Source organism: Danio rerio, chromosome 14 (genome assembly GCF_049306965.1).
Source record: "Danio rerio strain Tuebingen ecotype United States chromosome 14, GRCz12tu, whole genome shotgun sequence".
In the NCBI taxonomy this organism is placed as follows: Eukaryota; Metazoa; Chordata; class Actinopteri; order Cypriniformes; family Danionidae; genus Danio; species Danio rerio.
This window is the reverse complement of record NC_133189.1, coordinates 32740236-32762500: the sequence shown is the minus strand read 5'-3', so window position 1 is coordinate 32762500 and position 22265 is coordinate 32740236. Positions and strand designations below refer to the sequence as shown.

At 34.7% G+C, this 22265-nt stretch overlaps 1 protein-coding gene and 1 long non-coding RNA gene across 18 annotated transcripts in view; both read left to right on the top strand.

The window, feature by feature from the left end:
* The first annotated feature begins 14 nt into the window (after positions 1-14).
* The window catches only part of nek12 (NIMA-related kinase 12), a 31923-nt gene continuing 9672 nt past the window's right edge, over positions 15-22265 (top strand). For 2 of the 14 annotated variants that reach the window (XR_012389512.1, XM_073921405.1), the window contains exons 1-4: positions 15-140; positions 2619-3852; positions 4228-4428; positions 6324-6501. Coding sequence is in view for 12 of the 14 variants with exons in the window: in XM_073921405.1 (XP_073777506.1) it covers positions 2745-3852; positions 4228-4428; positions 6324-6481 (1467 nt within the window). In the remaining 2 variants the exon portion in view is untranslated. 14 annotated transcript variants of the gene reach the window in all.
* LOC141377500 (uncharacterized) lies at positions 15966-19300 on the top strand. 4 transcript variants are annotated; one of them, XR_012389688.1, is made up of 6 exons: positions 15966-16062; positions 16368-16423; positions 16986-17045; positions 17692-17806; positions 18072-18183; positions 19070-19300. It is a non-coding gene; the product is annotated as an uncharacterized lncRNA (long non-coding RNA). The 4 variants fall into 4 exon arrangements; XR_012389689.1 differs by lacking the exon at positions 16986-17045 and having other exon boundaries at positions 19070-19262; XR_012389687.1 differs by having other exon boundaries at positions 15966-16423; positions 19070-19262.

The following is a 22265-nucleotide window of genomic DNA, read 5'->3' as shown; positions in this document are numbered from 1 at the left end:
ACACTAAAAGAGACACGATCAGTTTTCGGTTATTCTAAACTGAAGATCATTTCTCTTTGACTATGATGATGACTCGAATACTAAACAAAACATGCAGAGCTTTGAGAACAGAGATTTCTTATTGTAAGCTACAAAAACAGGTAGGTTTAACTATTTCTGCGCAAATGTGCCAAGGATGCTTGTGAACAACCCAGACCCCTCATGATAATAAAACCTATTTTTGTCAGGCATAAATTATTACTGTACTAAGATAAAATGATGCATGTTATCGGATAAGCCTTAAATAAGCGAGTTATTAGCTAAAGAGTATAACGAATCACATTCATGTTTGTTGAGAAGCTGCTGTTGCTATAGTAACATGAAGACAACACAGCCTGCCTTTTGCTCCTGACCTGGAACAAAGAGCTTAGAATGTCATGCCTAGAAGTCTGGTGGCAACTACGCGTTTTCTAAACAAATACAGGAAATAGTTTTTGTCAATAAGGAATGATAACACAAAGGTAATAAAATACTTTGAAATATGTTTTTTTTTAGTTTGTTTCAGTTTTTACTTAAAGACAGCTGTATAAAATGTTATGCATTGCATATTTATAGCTAATGTGTAATGTTAAGCAGCTGCTAACGAAACAACAATATTGTACATAACGTTACGAGACCTGCCCTAACTTTCTAGGTTGCCTATGAAAATTTGTAGATTGTTTATAAAGGACGTAGGGCCTTTTTGTGGCAAAGTGACAACCATATGACTAAGCGCGCTCCCGAGAGATTCTCTTCCATTTTATGACACATAAAAAAGATGATGATGATGAGCTAAAACTCCAATGTGTCCTTTAAGAAATTTTTTTTAATTCAAACTTTGGTCTAAAATAATTGCGCATATTTACATTATTACATTATAACATATAATAAATGAACACAATATATATATATTTAAACAACAGTTCTGTCTGGTTCTCAAATCTGATTGGCTGATAGCCGTGCGATATTCTGCAATATCAGAACTCTTAAGCAGGTCTCACACCAGAAGTGCTGAGACACGGCGCGCACATGACAGTTTAAAGTATCACACACCAGACGTGCACATTCGAATGATATTTAACATGAAACTAATCAGATGGCGCTCTGTGGCGCGGCTGAAAAATGAACTGCGTCCTGAGCCGTGGACGGGCGCTGCCGACAGCCGCCGACTTGCAGCGCCGGTGTGTGTATCCTGATAGAAACCTATGTTTAGTATTCTAAAATGCATGGCGCTGTGCGGCGCGCCGCTGAGCGGCACTTCTGGTGTGCGACCTGCTTTACAGTCTCTTTACCCTTTGTGTATTATACCGCCCTCATACAGCCAGCAAAAAGCAGACACTACAGATCTAAAGTTTAAAAGATGCACGCTCAACTGTTTAACTGTCAGCTTATGATTTGAATCCGGAAGAAAGTAGTTCCTCATACAAAAGGGTTTTTGAGACTCTCCATGTTTGATTTTGTTTTTATATACACAATTATGCCATCAAACTGTTGTATAAATGCAATATCACACTCGTAGCAGTGCGATATGGCTGTATACCGCACGCAACGCATGCCTCCCACCAGTGCCGATATACAGCCATTTTGCACTGCACTCGTTTGATAAAATATATATATATATATATATTTTTTTTTTTTAAATTAATTAATTTATTTATTTATATATATTTACCAGGCTCATGTGTGCATAGTTAAGTAGTATTACTTTTATGGCAAATAATAAGTCATTTTCCTGGTATTTAAAGTGAAATATCTTAATATAAACAAAAGAGGCTGAGAAACATTTTCATTTTGATGGAAATTTCAGACGGTACTTAGAGCGTTTTGCATCTGAACTCTTTAAATGCAGACATTTCTAAAAATACTGTGTCATAAGTTACAGTAAGTTCTGGACAGCATTATTAGCCAGCAGTTTCACCAGTTTCTTTATAAGCTGTAAAGCAACTGTAAGAGGCCAGTATCTAAAAGTATATTTACTAGATACTTAAAGTTCGCTAAGGAATCAAAGTCACTTTTTCTTTTCTTATTTATTTAAATTCACAACAAGTACTGTGGATCCAACAAGAGGTGCCATATGATTTATTTACATGTAGCCAAAATTCTATCGAAGAATTTATTTATTTACTAAAAATTACAGTGCGAGCATGTGCAGTAAAGTTTTATTGAACAACGACTTCTGTTACAAGATCAAGGGTTTCGGGCGACGCAGTGGGTAGCACGTTCGCCTCACAGCAAGAAAGTCGCTGGGTCGCTGGTTCGAGCCTCGGCTCAGTTGGCGTTTCTGTGTGGAGTTTGCATGTTCTCCCTGTGTTCGCGTGGGTTTACTCCGGTTTCCCCCACAGTCTAAAGACATGCGGTACAGGTGAATTGGGTAGGCTAAATTGTCCGTAGTGTGTGTGTGTGTGTGTGTGTGTGTGTGTGGATGTTTCCCAGAGATGGGTTGCGGCTGGAAGGGCATCCGCTGCGTAAAATCTTGGTGGATAAGTTGGTGGTTCATTCCGCTGTGGCGAACCCAGATTAATAAAGGGACTAAGCCGACAAGAAATGGATCAAGGGTTTCTAAATTCTACATTAACACTCTACACTATTGTTTCCCTAAGCCAGACTATTGCTGATCTCCACAGATGAGTGGTGATAATCATATCCTGCTCATCAAGACTAAAGAAATGTTCCTGCAACCAGCAAAGGCATAAAGAAGATGCTTGATGAACTGATATCATCAAGATATGGAGAAATATGATAAAGTCCTGACTCTTGGCCAAGGAGGAGCAGGCGTTGTGTCACTGATGAAACATGTTGACACAAAGAAGTTATGTGCAGTCAAGAGAATACACGTGGACAGTTCCAGAAAAACAAAGACCAAAGACGTTGTGTTGCAAGAGGCGGTAATTCTTCGCAGCTTGAAGCATCCTCATATTATAACATGGATTGACACGTTCTTTGACGCAACTAATGAAAGTATTTACATCGTCATGGATTATTGTGATGGTGGAACACTAGATGACCACATTAAAGAGCAGAAATGTGGAGAACACTTTACAGAATCCAAAATCATGGACTGGTTTGTGCAAGTGGTCATGGCTGTCAGTTACATCCACTCTGAAAAGATCCTTCACAGAGACATCAAACCTTCCAATGTGCTGTTAACCAAAAGAGGCGTGATCAAGCTTGGGGATTTTGGAATATCAAAGATTATGAATCACACACTTGATATGGCCTCCACTTGTGTTGGAACCCCCAGTTATCTGAGTCCCGAACTCTGTCAGGATGTCCCATACAGCACCAAATCTGACATATGGGCCGTTGGCTGCCTACTATATGAGCTCTGTGCACTCAAACCAGCGTTTCAAGCCAAAAATCTCCTAAGTCTCTTTTACAAGATCATAAAAGGGGAGTACATCAAAGTCCCTGAGATGTACTCAGAAGACATCCATACATTAATCGAGAAAATGCTGACCTTGGTTCCTGAGAACAGACCAAGCGCAGCTAGCATACTTAGCATGACCTATGTGCAAGAACATCTGGGAAACTTCATCACAAATCAGGAAAAAGAACTTACAAAGGTGAATGCTGAATCCAGACCTCAAACTAAAGAAGACTTTACTGTAGATATGGAAAGCAGAACAGATTGTGCCTCAGCTGTCTTTGATAAGACACTGGAAATAGAGATGTCAGGCATTGCTGAGGAGGAAGTGGCCCATGAAGGAACAGAGTCGGATTATTCAGAGGACTTTGACGAACACGATAGCTATGCATCCTCTGAGGATGTTTCGAGAGAAGATGGCTCCTCCAGCCTTGCCAATGTGGCTGAAGAGGCATTTGAGGAATCTAGTGGTAAGAGAGTAGAACATTGATTTTGCTAGACATATTTTATTGATCCTTGAATATCACTCCTTTCCAAAAATAGAATCAAAACCTAATTCTTACTCCCAACTCTGCCTGTAATCTATTTTTAAAATTGGAGGAAAATCATAGATGTGAATAACAATGATGCAGATTGTAAACTTGTCCCATGTTGATCCAGAAATGTTGCTCTTGGTAAAATCAGGCAGAAAATGTGACACAATCATATGAATTAAATTTTCCATTATTTTATTATTGTTATTTGTATCTCCAAGGCAACAGGCGTAGGCTGATGGTGATCTAAGAACGACTTCATATTTTTTGTTGGTGCTACTTTCTGTGTGTTTTTTCCTTATCTTTTGACAGCTGTATTTGAAGACGAGGAGATTTCTGACTACCCGGATGACTTTGAAGAAGCTGAGGATGATGACCTGGCAGAAGTGGTCAGCTACGCCAGAGATGTCATTAACTCTTCATCTGAGAATGATGTGTTTGATGTGGAGCTGGAGCTTAAAGATGCAGATGGTTTCTCTGTCACCATGAAAATGTTAAAGGAGAAATACATGGGTAAATATATATAGTATATTTTACTTCATGGTGTGGTTACATTTGCCAAAAGTCAATGTTATTTTGTGGGCCCAAAAAAATCTGTCAGTAAAGTATAAATAGTATAAAATGTATATTTTATGTATAAAACTTTATACAGATAGTTGTCCAATACAAGTCTACTTCAGGCCCATAGCCAACCTAATGAAATGGGATGGTTCTGTTTTTCTCAAAAAGTGGACCTTTTTGCAGTTACTCACTTTATTTTTTATGTAATTATTAGATCTAAATACTGCATTTTAGTGATATTTTAAGCACTATTTTAGCTGGATTAGCTTGTTAGATGGTCATCATAACCACACTTTTAGATGTACAAAAAATATTTCCTAAAGATTTAGAATGAAAAATAATAATAAACTTTTATTTTTAAAATGCTAATTTATAACCACCCAATATAATTAGAAAAAGAAATTAGGAATCTGTTAAAGTTTTAAAATAAAAACTGTAGTCTATTGTCATTTATTAGGCAAGTAAACTGGCTAGCACATTTAACTTTCCTCAGTCAGAATTGACCACTTGAATATGATAATAATATAATAATAATGTAGAGCTTATAGTCAAACTAGTTTTCAAATTTATTTAATATGGGCCACTTTTTACACATTTTTAATGGTCATTTTTTGCTTCAAGAATAAGGTCCAAGATTTTGAATAAAAGTAACTTGTAAAATGTTTTCTTAAACATGATGTCACATGTCAGATTGTATGCTTTCATGGATAGCTAGATGTTGGACTCATGAAACATAATTGTTAGCATTGGTCAAAACTGATTAGCTAAAATCACGACAGCCAACAGAGAATTTTACTTGGTCTTAAAGCATTTATCGATGGGTTATTTTCATAATTTATGGTTGCATAGCAGTCAAAATCTGACAAATGAGCTCACGTATAGGACAAATTCTGGAAATTTGTCAGTGAGGGGTGTGTCTTTTGAACCACTCGTATACCGTGGCTACGGACCTGCAGGTCAGTATATTTAGTTCATCTGATCATTTTAAATGAGAGAAATATGTGGGTATTACTTTTTCACCCTCATGAAAAACCACTTTACAGATTTCTGTGAAGCAAAACTAAATTTTAGTATTAACGGTCAAATGATTCAAATGTTAATTTTACATGAAGGTAGCAGAGAGCAAGTTATTGATTAAAGAAACTAATCTTTACTATTACTATCACATGCACTATAGGTGAATTGGGTAAGCTAAATTGTGCGTAATATATGTGTGAATGAGAGTGTATGGGTGTTTCCTAGTGCTGGGTTGCAGCTGGAAGGGCATCCGCTGCGTAAAACATATGCTGGATAAGTTGGCGGTTCATTCTGCTGTGCGACCCCTGATTATTAAAGGGACTAAGCTAAAAAGAAAATGATTTAATGAACTCAATTTTGGTGACATCATTAAATAGAATTTACTAAAGTGATTTTACTGTATATGCATAGAAATCAAATGCAAGTGACTCATTTATTTAAAAAAAAAAATCTTAAAAATGAAATGTCAAATTATGAATAAAATAATGTTCCATCATAATTCAGCGTAACTGATATTTTAAAAAGAAGAAACACCACACTGATTATGAATATATATTTATAAATATAAATAAAAGACAAATTAATTACACTACATTTTATTACATTTTAAACTTTTGTGCTGACAAAATTGTCAAACATAGTGGTGTAAAAATGCAAATTAAATCAATTAATATTTCAATAATTTCATTCTTTTAATATTTCTTTTGAGGATTATTATTTTTATAAGTATGTCTAACAAGATTTTTGATGTATATAACACTAATACAAATATATTTGGTTCTGAGAGTGTCTCTACATGCTAATATCTGTCCCGTGTTTTGGATTTGTAGAGGATGTTGGAGCCTCAGTCTATGAGGAAATCAGTGAGCACTTTCTGAATGGCCTCACACCAGAAGACCTGCAGCCACAGTTTCAGCACATGATCGGTACTGACCATCTGGAGACCTGCTATCTCATATTCAACCTTGACCAGGAGACCACATGCTGAATCATGCTGTTCCAATTTAGGTAAAGACTCATGAATTGTGAAACATTGTTCTCCTTTTGTGATGTGAAAAATTTGACTTTTTCAACAAGCACTCAGCACTCCGAAATCGTTACCTCATATGACCAGTAGGTGGCACTATATAGTAAGAAAATGTGTAACAAACCAATCCAGAAAATGAAAATATCATAGTTTCTCATCTTGGCACCATTAGTCACATCCCAAGGCCTGGAATATAAAACTGCTGCCTTTTAAACTCACTACACACTAAAAGCAGAAATTTATAAGCTACTTGGAAAAAAGAAAAGATTTTACCCATTTCTTCTGCCCAGAGCTCATATAAACTAAATTATCTCTCAACATATTCATTAGACAACGATTATAAATGAGATAGCAGTAGAGAATACCACTTGAACATTTCCTACAGTGATTTCGCTCCACTTCTGAAATATAAAAAAACCAAGGACTGGTGTAGAATTTGTAAATTTATGGGCCACAGCTGCAGTTGTTTTCCACTTAAGGCGTTTTCCCTTAAACTTGTCCAGATCATTCCAGCAGGGAATTAGTCACTGTGATTGAGAAATTGGCACGTGCAATTGTATGAATGACCTTCTGTATTATATTTCATTTAAGAATGTTCACAATCTGCCTCCAGAGAATAGTGTGTTATCAAGCCAGCATTAGCAAGGGAAAACTGCATCGTTTGACACTTTGCCAGAATAAAATGAGAGAAATGTCCTCAGAGAATGTGGTTTTGGCCGTTTTACAGTAAGCAATTTGCTTTAATATCTCAGAAAAAGCTGATATGTGTTGATTATACTTAGAGATATACTCACTCAAGATGGTATCAGGTTGGGCTGTTTCTTCAAGCATTTCATATGCCAAGACCTTGCTTATGTTAAACCTCTTTGTGTGTGTGTGTGTGTGTGTGTGTGTGTGTGTGTGTTTGTGTGTGTGTGTGTGTGTTATAGTGAAAGTGAAATAAAAAGACTAGCCAGGAATGAAACCCCATTTTACAAGCACAAAAACCTGATTTTTAACTATGCACTGAGAAAAACATCTCAGAAGATTAAAAATGTAAACTTATATTCCCACAAAATACATTTATTTTTCATGTTATGTTCTGGAAAGAGTAAAACATTGAGTGAGAAGAGTCATTCAAGATAGAGCTTTTAAAAAAATGTCCATAAGACTGATGGATTGTCATGGGTGTTTCTTTATTTATCCATCAATGCATTTGGGTAAGTGGATGAGACTAGAATAGATGCAGACAGGCCTGAAAGCGCTTTAAGTTGCGATCACCTCTATGCCTTGTCACTTTAAAACCTGTCAATATTTCATCTATATAGGAAAACCAGCCACTGGGAGAGCTTGTCATCTGCGTCTTCGGGGCTTTGTACGATGTGTGATGCATTATAGATTGATTTCTGCATGTGTGTTCCACTGCTTTCTTCTTGCTTTTTTGTTTGCACATTGTTAAAAAAAATGAGGCTAGGATCCTAATTAAGAGTCTTTGTTTTTGAGCTGGCGTTTTTGACATGCATCTTTAGAATAAAATAATGAAAAAGTTTCTGGAAAATGACAAGCTGACTTTTCTTCTTAGTCACTTATGTTGTTGTTTTCTTCCGTGTCTTCTAATTATAACTTGCTTAGATTGTATTCAGATATATTGTGCATATTAAATGTGATTTTACAGATTTATATCAAGATTGCAGTGGTGAGTCTGTCTAATATTTGAAGAGCATGAGTGATTTCTGATTTCTTTTAAAATAATGGATATAATTGGATTTTATTAGGAACATATATTTTACAGATTATAGATGTACTGCGAATAAAAATGATCAAGCACAACAGTACACTTGAAATTCACAAATTTCATTCATTCATTTTCCTTTAGCTTAGTCCCTTATTTATCAGGGGTCACCACAGTGGAATGAACCACCAACTATTTCGCATTTGTTGTACACAGTGGGTGCCCTTTCAGCTGCAAACCTGGGAAACACACATGCACTCTCACATACACACACATCATACACTACGGCCAATTTAGTTAATCCAGTTCACCAATAGTGCATGTCTTTGGACTGTGGGGGAAACTGAAGAGGAGCCCAGCATAGCCGACTCTCACACCAGCAACTTTTTGCTGTGAGGCAACAGTGCTAATAAAATGAAATGGCACGGGAAAAGTATTGAACTTATGAAAAAAGGGAGGTGTAAAGAGGCATGGAAAGGTGAAATCTCAGTTTTTAGAAAACAACCCTGCCCCTCTTTAGTGCAAATCCCCACACTTGCATTTCTAAGATGATGAAGATGAAACCAGGGTAGACAATTCATCAAGATAATGATCCCAAACACAGCCAAGGAAACTCTCAATTGGTGTCAGAAAAAAAAACAAAGCTGCTAGAATGGCCCAGCAATCACTTGACCTGAATGTAATAGAAAATAAAGATTAGGATTAGAGTTCATGTAGAAGCGACCCACAGAATGTTCAAGAATTTTAGACTGCTGGGGGTGAGTCTAGGAAAAAAATACGCATAAGCAATGCAAATGACTCTATTCTCCATATACATTTCAGTAGTTCAGTAATCTTGCATTGTGTGATTTCGTTATTACACATAACTCATTTTTCAATTTTGTTTTTGTTTTGTTTTATTTGTATGTTTGTATTGTTCAGATTTTTACTAAAATCTGGGCCAATGTCATGTTAACAGCTCCCTTAGAAACAAATTTTTTTCAGGTAATGTGTTCAATTCTTATTTTCCTGCTGTACATTAATCACTCACACACAAACACATGGAAAAAAACGAGGAGATTGCTTTTGTCAGCTTCCATGGATTTACTAGATTTTGAGGCATGGGTTTGAACAACTTAATATTTCTAAAACTAAACATGAATGTCTGATATTTTTTACATCTTTATTATTATATGCAGAAAAGGCAAATAAAATAAAAAATGCTTCAAGGAACATCAGTTTTATATTACATTCAGAATTCTTTTTATTAAAGGTAGGGTAGAGAATAAGCAAAAAAGCTCATACAAATATAAATCATGCATTTAGAGAAACTGAAAATTATTCAATAGCAATTTAAATTGTAATATTATTATTGTTATTCATTCATTCATTCATTTTCTTTTCGGCTTAGTCCCTTTATTAATCAAGGGTCGCCACAGCGGAATAAAATAATCTTATCCAGCATATGTCCAGCTGCAACCCCTCATTTGGAAACACCCATAAACTCTCATTCACACTCATACACTACAGACAATTTAAGCATACCCAATTCACCTATAGCGCATGCCTTTGAACTGTGGGGGAAAACCCATGCATACATGAGGAGAACATGCAAACTCCACACAGAAATGCCAACTGAACCAGCCAAGACTCAAACCAGCAAGCTTCTTGCTGTGAGGCAACAGTGCTACCCACTGCACGACAGCTCTGCCCACATTATTATTATTATTATTATTATTACAGTCAATTGGTAATTTAATCTGTCATTATTTTTCGTGTAGACTATGTGTAATAATCTTTTTCAAGCAGCCTCATTTAGGAAGGTACTCTTTAAAAGTCCTGATATTCCACTGAAAAAGGAAGAAGAGAGAATGGCAGGAAACTCAGGCAAACATGCTTCCCTTGACCTTTAATAGACAGCACATGTCTGGCCTACATCGGTGAAAGATTTCTCTGATAGATACCACAGACTGCTTCTCACACATGTGTTTAATTGAGTATTGAATTCCTTTTTTTTTGCTTATCAAAGAATATTTTTATGGAAAATACATTGGTTCCAGCAGTACTGTAAATCTCCAACCCACTTTTTCTGATTTCATTCAAGACCACTGGAAGGAAATTAAAAGAAAACAGTTCTTTGCATTCAAGTAGATGCTCATACAAAAATTACTCAAAAATGATACTCAAGTAAAAGTACAGATACTGACTGAAACAATTACTCAATTAAATGTATCTTGCTGAAAATAAACTTGAGTGAATGTAAAAATGTATGACATTTGTATGTACTTAAGCATATTTAATATGAGAGAGAACATTTAACTTCTTAAAAAATATAAAAAAATAATTAGTCAGAAATATATAAAAGGTTTAGTTCTGCTATATACATTTCTGGAGAGCACCAAATACACCCCATGAGCTACGTTTTTTGCAGTTTTTGTTTTTGTGAATCTACTAGAGGCTGCTGTGTACTCTTTTTGAGATCTCAAATTTATCTTGCGAGTGCTGTTCTCACATAATTCCACCAGAGGCTGCTGTCGACTTAATGACTGAATGACTAACCTTCCCTCCCCCTTTCTAAACCCAACCAATAGTGTTTTTAAAAGCACCGATTGACCCACACTAAGCGGTTAGCCGAGGTAAGCGCAAAAAGGAGCAGCGTCATACCACCCTGTAGCGTTAATTTTAAAGACGAGATGCAGCCATACGTACCTCTGGCTATATAATTCCCAATCTTCAGTAATGTATTTAGCTACATTTTCAAATTGAGCCTAAATGTTGCGGAAAACATAAAGTTAAACTGCAAAATCAAAAAACATATTTTAAAAACACAACAATTAAATTTGCAAAGAGTGGAACAGTCAGTATAATTATAAAACCATTTATCCAACTAATTGAACATAGAATGTTCTTTTAAACACTTCAGTAATTTATTTCATAACAATTATCGAATATTAATATTTGAATAATTGACATCATCTTGTGCATTCTGCCATACTAAACAGAAATCTAATGGATATACAGTCAAAATAAAATAATAAATAAATAAATTAGGTTTGAGATACTGTAAATGTTCATATTTGATTTATTTATGAATTTCTGACTATATATGTATATTTTGTTTTGTTTTTTGAAAATATCAGTGGGTCAGAATAACAACTGTTTTCAATAACAAAAGTGCTATAATTCAAAATCGGGATTATTTAACCAAATATTGCTCTCTTAAGTCTTAGGCATTGTGTTTTTCAAAAAAAAAAAAAAAAAAGCAGGCGTGGTGGCAAAGTGAGTAACATGATTGCCTCACAACATGAAGGTTGCTGGTTTGAGCCTTGGCTGAGTCAGATGGCATTTCTGTGTGGAGTTTACATGTTCTCCCCGCGGGTTTCCTCCGGGTGCTTCTCTTTCCCCCACAGTCCAAAAACATGCTGTACAGGTGAATTGGGTAAGCTAAATTGGCTGTAGAGTATGTGTGTGATTGAGTGTGTATGGGTGTTTTCCAGTGATGGGTTGCAGCTGGAAGAGCATCCGCTGCATTAAAAATATGCTGGATAAGTTGGCAGTTCATTCTACTGTGGCGACCCCAGATCAATAAAGGGACTAAGCGAAAAAATAAATAAATTAATGAATGAATGAAAACAACTCATATTTTGTTTTTTCATATGCGTTTTTTTAAGTGCAAAATCTAAAGCTCTAAATGACAGCATTAATTGACATTTAGTCTAAATTTCATTCGTTTTTACTCAAACACATATAGCTGTTAATTCAGAGAAGTTTGAGAGAGCATTTTCAAGAGGTCTCTTTATTCCCCCCCCTTTTATTTTGGTTTAAAATGTAAAAAAAAAAATAAAACGTGCTGGTCTTTGCATATTAAGTGCACATATTTGATTGTCTATTTGTCATATTAATATGCAAAAATAAATTGTAAAACATACTTGCATTTTAGTTTAAACACAATTATAAGTAGTAAAAATGACAGTTTCTTCTGAAATGTACTCAAGCAAAACGCACTAGTCAGTTTGATTAGCAATTGAATAAAGTACAAGTCCCCAAAAATGAGTACAATAACCAAGAAAAACATACTCAAATATTCTACATCTACACAGCAGCAATACTACAAACAAAAACAACCCCCACAGTCTTACTGTTTAATGTCAGATCTGTAAAATATTGATGTGCCATTGTTCCCTGACTCAAGACCAGTGAGTATTGCAGAAGTGAAGTGGAAGATGGTGACAGTAGCCTGCACTTTAACCTGCTCCGGATGCCTCTCCAGAGGACGGCACAGATCACAAACACACCATCCTGTAAAATGCAACTCTGCTCAAACCCAAGACCACAGGGACTAAAAACAGCACTGAAAATTACATGTAACTCATCAGCCGCAACTGTGCTGGGAAACAAATGGATTAATCCAGTGGAAGAGTAAAAGCCTCATGTACTAGAAAGGTTGATGGCACCTGATTTCACCATCTTGAGTGGACGCTTGGATAAAAATAACTGGGACAACAGCTGTCTGAACGGCTTATATCAGGATTGTACAACATGAAGCTGAGCATGAAACTGTACAGCACACAGATTATTACAGGTCAGCTGTTAAGTGCGTCAGTTTATGGTTATTACCAGCCTGATCTCATGAGAACTATTTAACGTTTTGTCTGTTTAGTGGCTAATATGTATAAATTCATTTCATACGTTTCATTCATATGAAAATGTACAATTTTTAAAAGAAGGCGTGACACCAAAACCCCACCCCTAAATTCAACAGTAATTGGGAGATGAGCAAATCGTGCGAAATTGTATGAATGAAATTGTGCAATTACGAATTAGCCACTTAATTAAAAAGTTACGAATTGCCATGAGATAGCATTGGTAAATTAATCATTTGAATAATCCTAATTAAATGTTACTCATTCACTTAAAAAAAAGCTTCTGTTTTTTTTCCTTCTCACTTAAAAAACACAGTGCAAGTCAAAAAAACACATGCAAATTGAATACACTAATAATGAAAAAACAAGTGACTACCTCATTTAGAATTCGTTCATTTTCTTTTTGATATACTCATACATTACAGTCAATTTAGCTTATTTAATTTACCTATACTGCATGTTTTTGGACTGGATCACCTGAAGGAAACCCATCCGAACATGTGGAGAACATGCAAACTGACCCAGCCAGGGCTCGAACCAGCAACGTTCTTGATGTGAAGTGATCATGCTAACCCCTGCTCCACTATGACACCTATCATTTAGAATTAGAGCTTCTAATTATCCCAAATGCAATGATTTATCATAATTGCAACTTTATAAATCACAAAATGACACTATGACTTTATAAGTAGAGTCATGATGTGACTGCACAAGACTATAGGAAACAAAAATCATTTGGGGCTACCTCAAATTAAGAGTTTGTCTCTTTGTAGTGACTAAATATACATTTACATTTTTTTATTTGCAATATGATGCAATATGACTTTATTTCTCATACAAAGATATATTAAAAATGCAATATTATTATAATTTTATAACATGATTTAAAATTTCCACAGTGGTACCTAAAACCACAGAAATGTGAAGTTGTTTCTCATAATAGCAACTTTATAATTCATAATAGGACTTTATTTCTTCATATCTTGCAATGTGATTTTAAATACTGCAAATGAGACTCCTCACAATATGATATGGCATCATTATATCTCCACAACGTGACTTGTAATTGTTATTTTATATAAAACAATGTGGCTATGTATTATTCTTTAAACTTTAGGCTAAACTAATTTTTCTCAGTAGCAGAAAAACTTTCATAGAAAGCAATAAAGTGACTTTAGCACGCTGTTTCTCAACAACATTAAACATTTAAAGTAGAAGTTTACTAAGTAGCCTATTGTAAACACTGACTTGAGAACAGCTTTCACATTTTCCCTCATTCCTCGTGACACATTAATCACAAACGATGAGAGCGGGTCGAAAGCAATTACATGTTAGAAAGCGGTGTCATGGCACATAATTTCACTTTATTACCTGACATGAAGGAGACCTTGAGTTGTGAGCCTCGGTTCGATCTCTGCCTAGTCTTAGGGTTGTGGTGGGGCAGTTTAATAAGAGCGATTGTAGATGTCCTTGTAAATGATCGGTGTCAACGGAGTGCACTTTATGGAGTTTGTAGTGGCTCCTGAGCAGATTATTCAATGACGAGAGGTTAAAGGGTCTTTACGCCTATACGATGTAAGCTGAATCTGACAGAATGTAATTTTCAGCTTGATATAATTGATTTCCTCTTTGACACACCTCCCTCGTCACAATGTTTAAAAATCTACCACAAAAGGGATTTTGTGGATAATATCATAGAAGTGTATTTTAGATATACAGTATAGACTCACTGTAAACGATTTCTGTTGTTTTCACGGTATTATACTGCATTTCTTAACAGTTGTTTACTGTATAAGCTGTGCACAGTGTGTTACTGTATATATTGCTGTTTTCACAGCATGATAATGTATTCTCAACATTTCCATACTGTGAACATGATTAACAGTATGCTACTGCAGATTTTACTATGAATTTTGGGAAAAAATCAGTTACTGTGCATCTAAATAGTACTGCAAATGACCATGAAAAACTCTACACACACTTTATATTATTATTATTATGTTTATTTAATTTTTTTTAAAAAGTATTTTGTGAAGAAAAATAAACTAACCAGTTTCTTCAGACTTTTCAGTGCATAAAACTGTCCCCTGGTTTTCCATTTTTGGGTGTACTGCACCTTAATTTTATAAGGTTAACATGAAAATATTAAATCATTTTTAATCAACATAACTTTGTGCTTAACCAAAACGTAAACTGGAACAAAAGTAATTGATTCATGAAACCAAAGTCAGCTTAAATGTTAGAATGACCAGCCTGCTTTAGACGGATTCATGAGGTTTGGGCACCCGTCATCACCATGGAGGTCACATCTCCGCATTTTCAAAACAATATTTTAAAATACGCACCATCTCTATAAATAAACCACAGACTTGAGTTTAAAACAACTACATTCCCGCATGAAAAACGGTTAAAACTAAATTTCATAACACATTCATTATAGAGCCATCTAAGACCGGGGCAAGTCTCACATGTCTAGCCGATTATAACCTCGTTTCGCCGGATACATGAGTGATGATGGACACCCTGGAGGTCAGAATCTCCGCTATCGGCAAAGCACGCTTAAAATTTACAAATGATATCTATAAATAAACCACAGATTTGAGTTTGTAAGAACTACATTCTCGCATGAAACACTGTTAAAATTTCATTTCGTGACATATTAAACGCAATATTTATAATATTAGCTGGGCTTTCTCATCCGCCATTACCATTTGCTTGTTGATGTGAAATGAATTCTGGGAGAAAAAAAATAAAAATATTAATTCTCAAAACACTTCAAACAAACTTTATTCTTATTGTCAAGGTCAGATATATGTAATAATTTCGCTGGTAAAGTGAATAAAAAACAATGTTACTATATTGCAATCAATATCACGTTTGCACTGGTTCGGTTCAGCACTCGAGCGACTCTATCGTATTGAACCGAATTGAACCATTTGCTCAGGAATTATTTGATCACACGTGTTCACAAGCACATTCAGCAATATGCAATTAGTGTATAATTAGTGTATAGATGCGTGTGGCCAAGCAGTATAACGAAATAGTAATGAATCATATACAAAAAGGAATCGGTTTTAGACGGATTCGATTCTTTACTGTTCACTAAGGAGCCGATTCATAGAACCGAACGGACACGACTCGACATGCAGGCAACGGCTCTCCTAATTTGAAATTCACCTGTCGTCTTTCATCCAGCGAATTCATCCTCGGTAAGTGTTTTAAAGTCAAATTCTGTCCGTTAAAGGATTGTTTTGTATGTATTTCTGTGTATTGTGTGTGTAATTTAAAAGAATTAACCAAGTGACATTAGTTGTAGGTTCTTATGTTGTCACGCTGTCCGTTTACAAACGGTATTTTAAACAAGAAATAACAGACGCCAGGCGGTCATTGTAGTGTTTGCGAGGTATTAGATACAGTGAGTTTATCTTGAGTGAGTTTTTGACCATACGTTAAGTTACCTGAAAAAACATAACTTTAACTTATTGTAACTGCATTAATGAATTCTCTATTTCAGCACAACACTGAGATGAAGGCGAAGTCACCATGAAAAGTTAAACGTTTACCGTTAAGGTAAGCTCTGGTCTTCACATAGTCATTATGACTAAGCTATCATTATGGTAAAATTTTTCAACTGTAAGTTAGTTATTTAAACTAAACTCATAATGAAATGAGTCTTAACTGTTTTATTAAATGGAGCTGAAAATTAAATGCAGTTGAATTATTTTAAGCTAACGTTAATATTAACAAAATACATATTAATTGTATATTTCTCAATAATGTTAATGAGCTTGATGTATAGTTTGTCATTAATTGTACATTTAATTTTTGGTGTTCAGGTGTACCTGAGGTGAGTGTACGTTCTGAGTACACAGATGTAAGCCAAAGTCATTATCCCTATATATATATATATATATATATATATATATATATATATATATATATATATATATATATATATATATATATATATATATATATATCCATCCTATTCTAAGATAAATTGATGGGGTCAGGGAATGATTTGTGTACAAATGTATTTTAACCCCATACAGATTGGTATGGTTGTACCATAGATTTAGATTAATTAATGATAAGTCTTATTTTACTCTTATTATATTTATCTCTTTTTCAGCTACAATAATTGATGTTGAAAAACTGATGCTACCAATCACTCCTCACTTGATTGTTCAAGGTAATGTTGATGTCTTCCTCATTTTGATTATTGACATTTTTTTCTATAACTGTTGTCTTTGTGTTTATTAGCAATTTTACTGGGCATATGTGTTTTTTTTTTTCAAACAGCCTGGAAACTGTAAGTTTAGTTCAATATGTTATTTTATGCTATTAATTTTTGTGTTAACATGGATTGCATGTTGAAGCTATCGTTTTATAGTGGGAAAATGTAAAAGAGAATCGCTGAATACAATGGCATAATGATTCTGCTTGTTCACAGAAGGTACTTGATTTAGTTTTCCTCAAGCGACACATCAGTTTTTATGACTATTGCTTGACACTTGAATTGAAAGGACAGTTCACCCAAAAATGAAAATAATAGCATCTTTGGCATCCTCCACTTGTTTCAAAATAGTTATACATTTAATTTGTTCCGTTGAACACAAACTTGTATTTTTTTAAGAAATTTGGTTTAAATATGGATGTCAATAGTTACTGGTTACTAACATTCTTAAAAATATCTGCTTTAGTGTTTAACAGAAATTCAAACTAGTTTAAAACACGTGGAGTAAATAGTGGCAAAATAGTAAACTATTCCTTTTAAATATTTTATTCTGAGACTTTTATTTACATGTGTCTTGTCTTTTGTCATATTGTCCTTCTAGCCCAGATTGTGATGGACCTGGAATGCGACACCAGTTACTCTTAAGACAAGAACCGAATAAAGCACAGATGTGGAGGGATTTGCAGCCAAACTAACTGGAGGGAAGGAACCTTTAGGTAAAAGAACCTGCTTTATTTAGATCTGAAGTATTTTATTTGACATAGAGATTTATTGTTTTAATTCTAAATTTAAAGCAAACAAGGTTGAGTACCCCTGGTCTAAAAGCTCAAAAATGCTGTTTCCGTGATAAGGTTAAATGTAGTTCAGAAATAGATTCATTAGGATCAATGCTTAAAGTAAACATTTTCTTCTCTCTGTAGACCAAACATGTTTACTATCCCTCATATTTTAATAAATTGTTTCTGTTTTTGTTTCTTACAGTGTGGGTGAACATACTACCTGGATGTCCAACAAAGGCTGCACAAGAGCTCATTTGATGGCACATATTCTGTCATGTCTACATCTCTGATGACCTGGAAGTGCTTCGACATCAGTGAGTAATAAATCTTTATATTGTCATGCATACAGGATTTCTGTAAGCTTAGCTTTAATATTAGTTTGTAATAAGCAGTGACTGTTTTAAAAAATTAAGTATTTAAATTATTCTCAACGTTTTACTGATGCTGTGCACAGTAACGTTATGATGATTTAGTTTGAGGAAATGTAACTGGAGAGGTGTTCGTATAAAAAAAAAAAAAAAATTGTATGAAATAACTCGATAAAATGTTTATTTGTCTCGCTGACATGCCATCACTGCTGCATATTGAAATACAGTAATACGAATTGACAGCAGAATATTACCACAAATATTTATATAGTAGGCTAGACTGCTGTTTAGTTCTCTATTCAACTTTAACACATTTCCTCGTGTCGCTGAGCCTCTCTGCAGATTTTGCCAAAAATGAATGCTTAGTGATTACTTTGTTTTATGCAAACCAAATATCAGTAACTTATCATTAGCATTATTTAAAAAAATCACCCACAGCTTTCATGTTCTCTAACATAATCTTGTCTGTAAGTTAGAAGTGGATTTATACTTGTTAAAAGCCTAAAAGTATTTAATTAACATTAGTCACGTTAAATTAGATTATTTTATTTATTTAATTTTAAATATGTAGCCTTTTAAAGTGAGAATGAACTGTGTTCACCCCTTTTAAATCCGTGGAAGCACTAGTAGTGTGATCATGGAATCAGATATTCGAGCTATACAGAGTCGGACATTAAGTTAAGATGAGACTTTATTTTTTACACACCTGTGTGGACACTTGACTAGCAGTGCAGTGAACAGCAGTGCAGTGTTTCGTTTCTGAATTAATTAAATAATTTGAGGCATGATTAGTTTTTACTTCAGTGATTGATTTTGCTTGTCATTTTTGCAGGATCATCATCATGCTGCTGCCCTTTTTCACTGACCCTTTCCACATCATTTGGCCTTCATCATTTCCTGTCTTGTAGCAGTATTTTTACCTGTTTTTAAAATTGTAATAAATTTTGATGCATTAATTGTTGACTGGTTCTAATGATCAATTGTTTATTAGTGTTCTGTTGCTCTGTTATATTGAATTATTGCTATTGTTTAAGCATGGTTTACACAATAAACCTTTATTGTGAACAGTTAAAATAACACTTGTGCAATTTTTGAACATTTTTTACCCATTATAAAGTAGCACTATTAAATACAATAAAATAACATTTAATAACTGTAAAATACTATACAGTAATAATGAAAGTAACGTTAAAATACCGTAGTTCTTCATGGTAAAAATGTACAATAAAATACTGTTTTCAGTTTTGCAGTATGTGCACCACTACAGTAATTAGTGTTACAGTAAAAATCAACAACAGTAAAATGATGTATTACATTTTACAGTAAATGTAATACTAATGTAATTAGTATTACAGTAATGTTACTGTTTTATGAAATACAGCAGCTACTGAATAATTGTTGCCAGTAACTTACTGTTAATTTAACAAGAAATCGTTTACAGTGCTGTTATATAGTTCAATGCTAGCATTTTGTCCTTCAATGACCCTTTCTGGAAACAGAAAGTGTTTAAAGTTCCATTATGTTAGCTTACAGGATGCAACAGGGAGCAAGATCGATTTTCCCCTCAGATCTTTTAATCCAGTTTATTGGAAGTCCACTAACACACAGCACAATATTGTGATATTCTGTGGATGCTGGTCCATAATCTTCCTTTGAAGATATCTTACAGGAGCTGATCTGGACCTCTCACAAAAATGGATTGTTGACGCATTGGAACAGTAAAGATGCTATTGCAGTTTTGTGATCCTTCAGGCTTCACTTTAACATTAGAATCTCCTTGATGTTTGTTTTTGATTCGCTCATAATTCACAGTGAATCTCTCAGTGGATGGTCTGACATTTGGCAGATTAGAAGGTTGGGTCTATAGAGGACTATGGTGTTGTTTTTCTAGTGCTTTGGTAGTTGTGTGTGTGATTAGTCCTATGAATGACTGTACAATAAAATAAAAGTAACACCAGTAGATGGCAACATGTGACAAAATTTACTGGATTACAGCTGCACTAAATCGATCTCGCTAGACAGACTGCAAAAATGTATGTAGAAGTTTGACTAGATTTTAGGAAACATATGAATACTATGGGGCAGTATGCTGGCAACAACTGTTGTTTTTTTTTTTCAAACTAATATTTACATGGAGATATTGATAACTAAAGTAGATTTTTTTTTGTGCTGTTGTTTGCAGAACACTAAATTAATTCCAGCAGAACTGCTGAATGAAGACTGATTTGTAATCAAATACATTTGCCTCACCTATCTATCTCCATTTTAACAACTTTTTTTTGGTTTGAGTCTGACGAAGCCTATACAGCATGTACAAACAAGTTAAAACTGTTGTTGCAGTGCAATTTTCTCTTTGTTTTTGAAAACACTTTAGATTGGCTTTAGGGAAAGGTTAACATTCAGTCATTTGCTAGGTGATCTGTACAAGAAAAACAAAACACACCCTTTCAGATTTGCAAAAATGTAGACAGTGCCCTCTAGCGGAGTGTCTGCACACCGCCCATCAGCAGCCTGACCCCTCTCGAAAACTTAAGCTGAGGCACATGTTTCCTACAAGCCTGGGTGGAAATTTAGCCAAATGTTGACATCTGAAAGTACCAGAACAAACACACCCTGCATGACCCACCCATTTATGTCTGCATATGGTTATTCGGGTTGAATATTTTTGATTGTGTGAAACAGTATGAAAGAACTGTATGTCTGAGTTCAATGTATTTATTTATCTATATGAGTTTAAAACCATGAAATAAAATGAATTAAAGCAAAAATAACAGTTTGAGCTTTCACTTATTGCTGGAAAATGTACTTTTTAGTTTGCTTGTTTTGTTGTGGAAATCGTGTTGTGGAAATTTATACTTTTTGAATATTTGTGGGTCAGACTGTGAGCCAGACTTATTCTTCCATCTTCTTCTTTTTCTTCTTCTGAGAGTAATTTACAGGGGTCGAGAGAGCTTAACACGCTGCAATTTAAGAAAGCACATGCAATTACAAAAACCCCAGCAAATAAAGAAACAATCTTCATCAATTTGACAGCACACGTGTTGCAAATTTTTCACAACACAAACAACTGAAGAAACTCGCTGCGAATGTGCCACAACACTTGCAAATATACACGTAACACAACGAAAAATTTTCAAGAGGACCCAAAAACATGACAGACCCTGCTGAGATATGGATGTGTTTTTTATTTATGTTGTGTAATCAGGATATTAAATAAACAGAAAACAACTCACCTTTCAAAGACCACCAGTCACTTTACTGAGCAACAGTCACGGCATAATATTACAATAATATTAATTATAATAATAACTTCTTTAGTTGTTTGTGTTGTGACCAATTTGCAACGTGTGTGCTGTCAAATTGATGATGATCGTTTTTGTTTTATTTGCTGGTGTTTTTGGTAATTGCATTTCTTAAATTGCAGGGTGTTAAGCTCTCTCGTCCATCGTACTAATTTCTATATGCATCTCCTCCTAGACTGTTCATACTACAACAACCAAACTTACTTTAAACTGGTCTGACTCGAGTTGCTATATCTTTCCCAACTGATTCGACTTACAGTTTTCCGAAAACTGACCTGGAAAACTTAGAAAAGTCCCATTGACTTAATATTAGACCAGACTTTATGATCTCATAACTTTGTACCAGATTGTCATACAGACTTAAGTTTGGGCTCATTTAACTCAGACTACCAATCTGCCAATCACTGATCACCTTTCAACTTACTAACCACACCCTAGCAACCACTTACGGCATACTAGCAACTGTCCCATAGACTTCCATTGTAAAAAAATGCTATTGACTTTGGACATACTAACAACATACTAATCCATACTAAAAACATAACAAACATATATAATCATTGTAGCATAATCATAATCATACTAGCAACATGCAAGTTTAAACTAGAAACATGCTAGCAACATGCTTGTTCATACTAGAACCATGCTAACAACATGCTAATTTATGCTAGACACATGCTAGCAGCAACATGCTAAATCATACTAGAACCATGGTAATTTATGTTA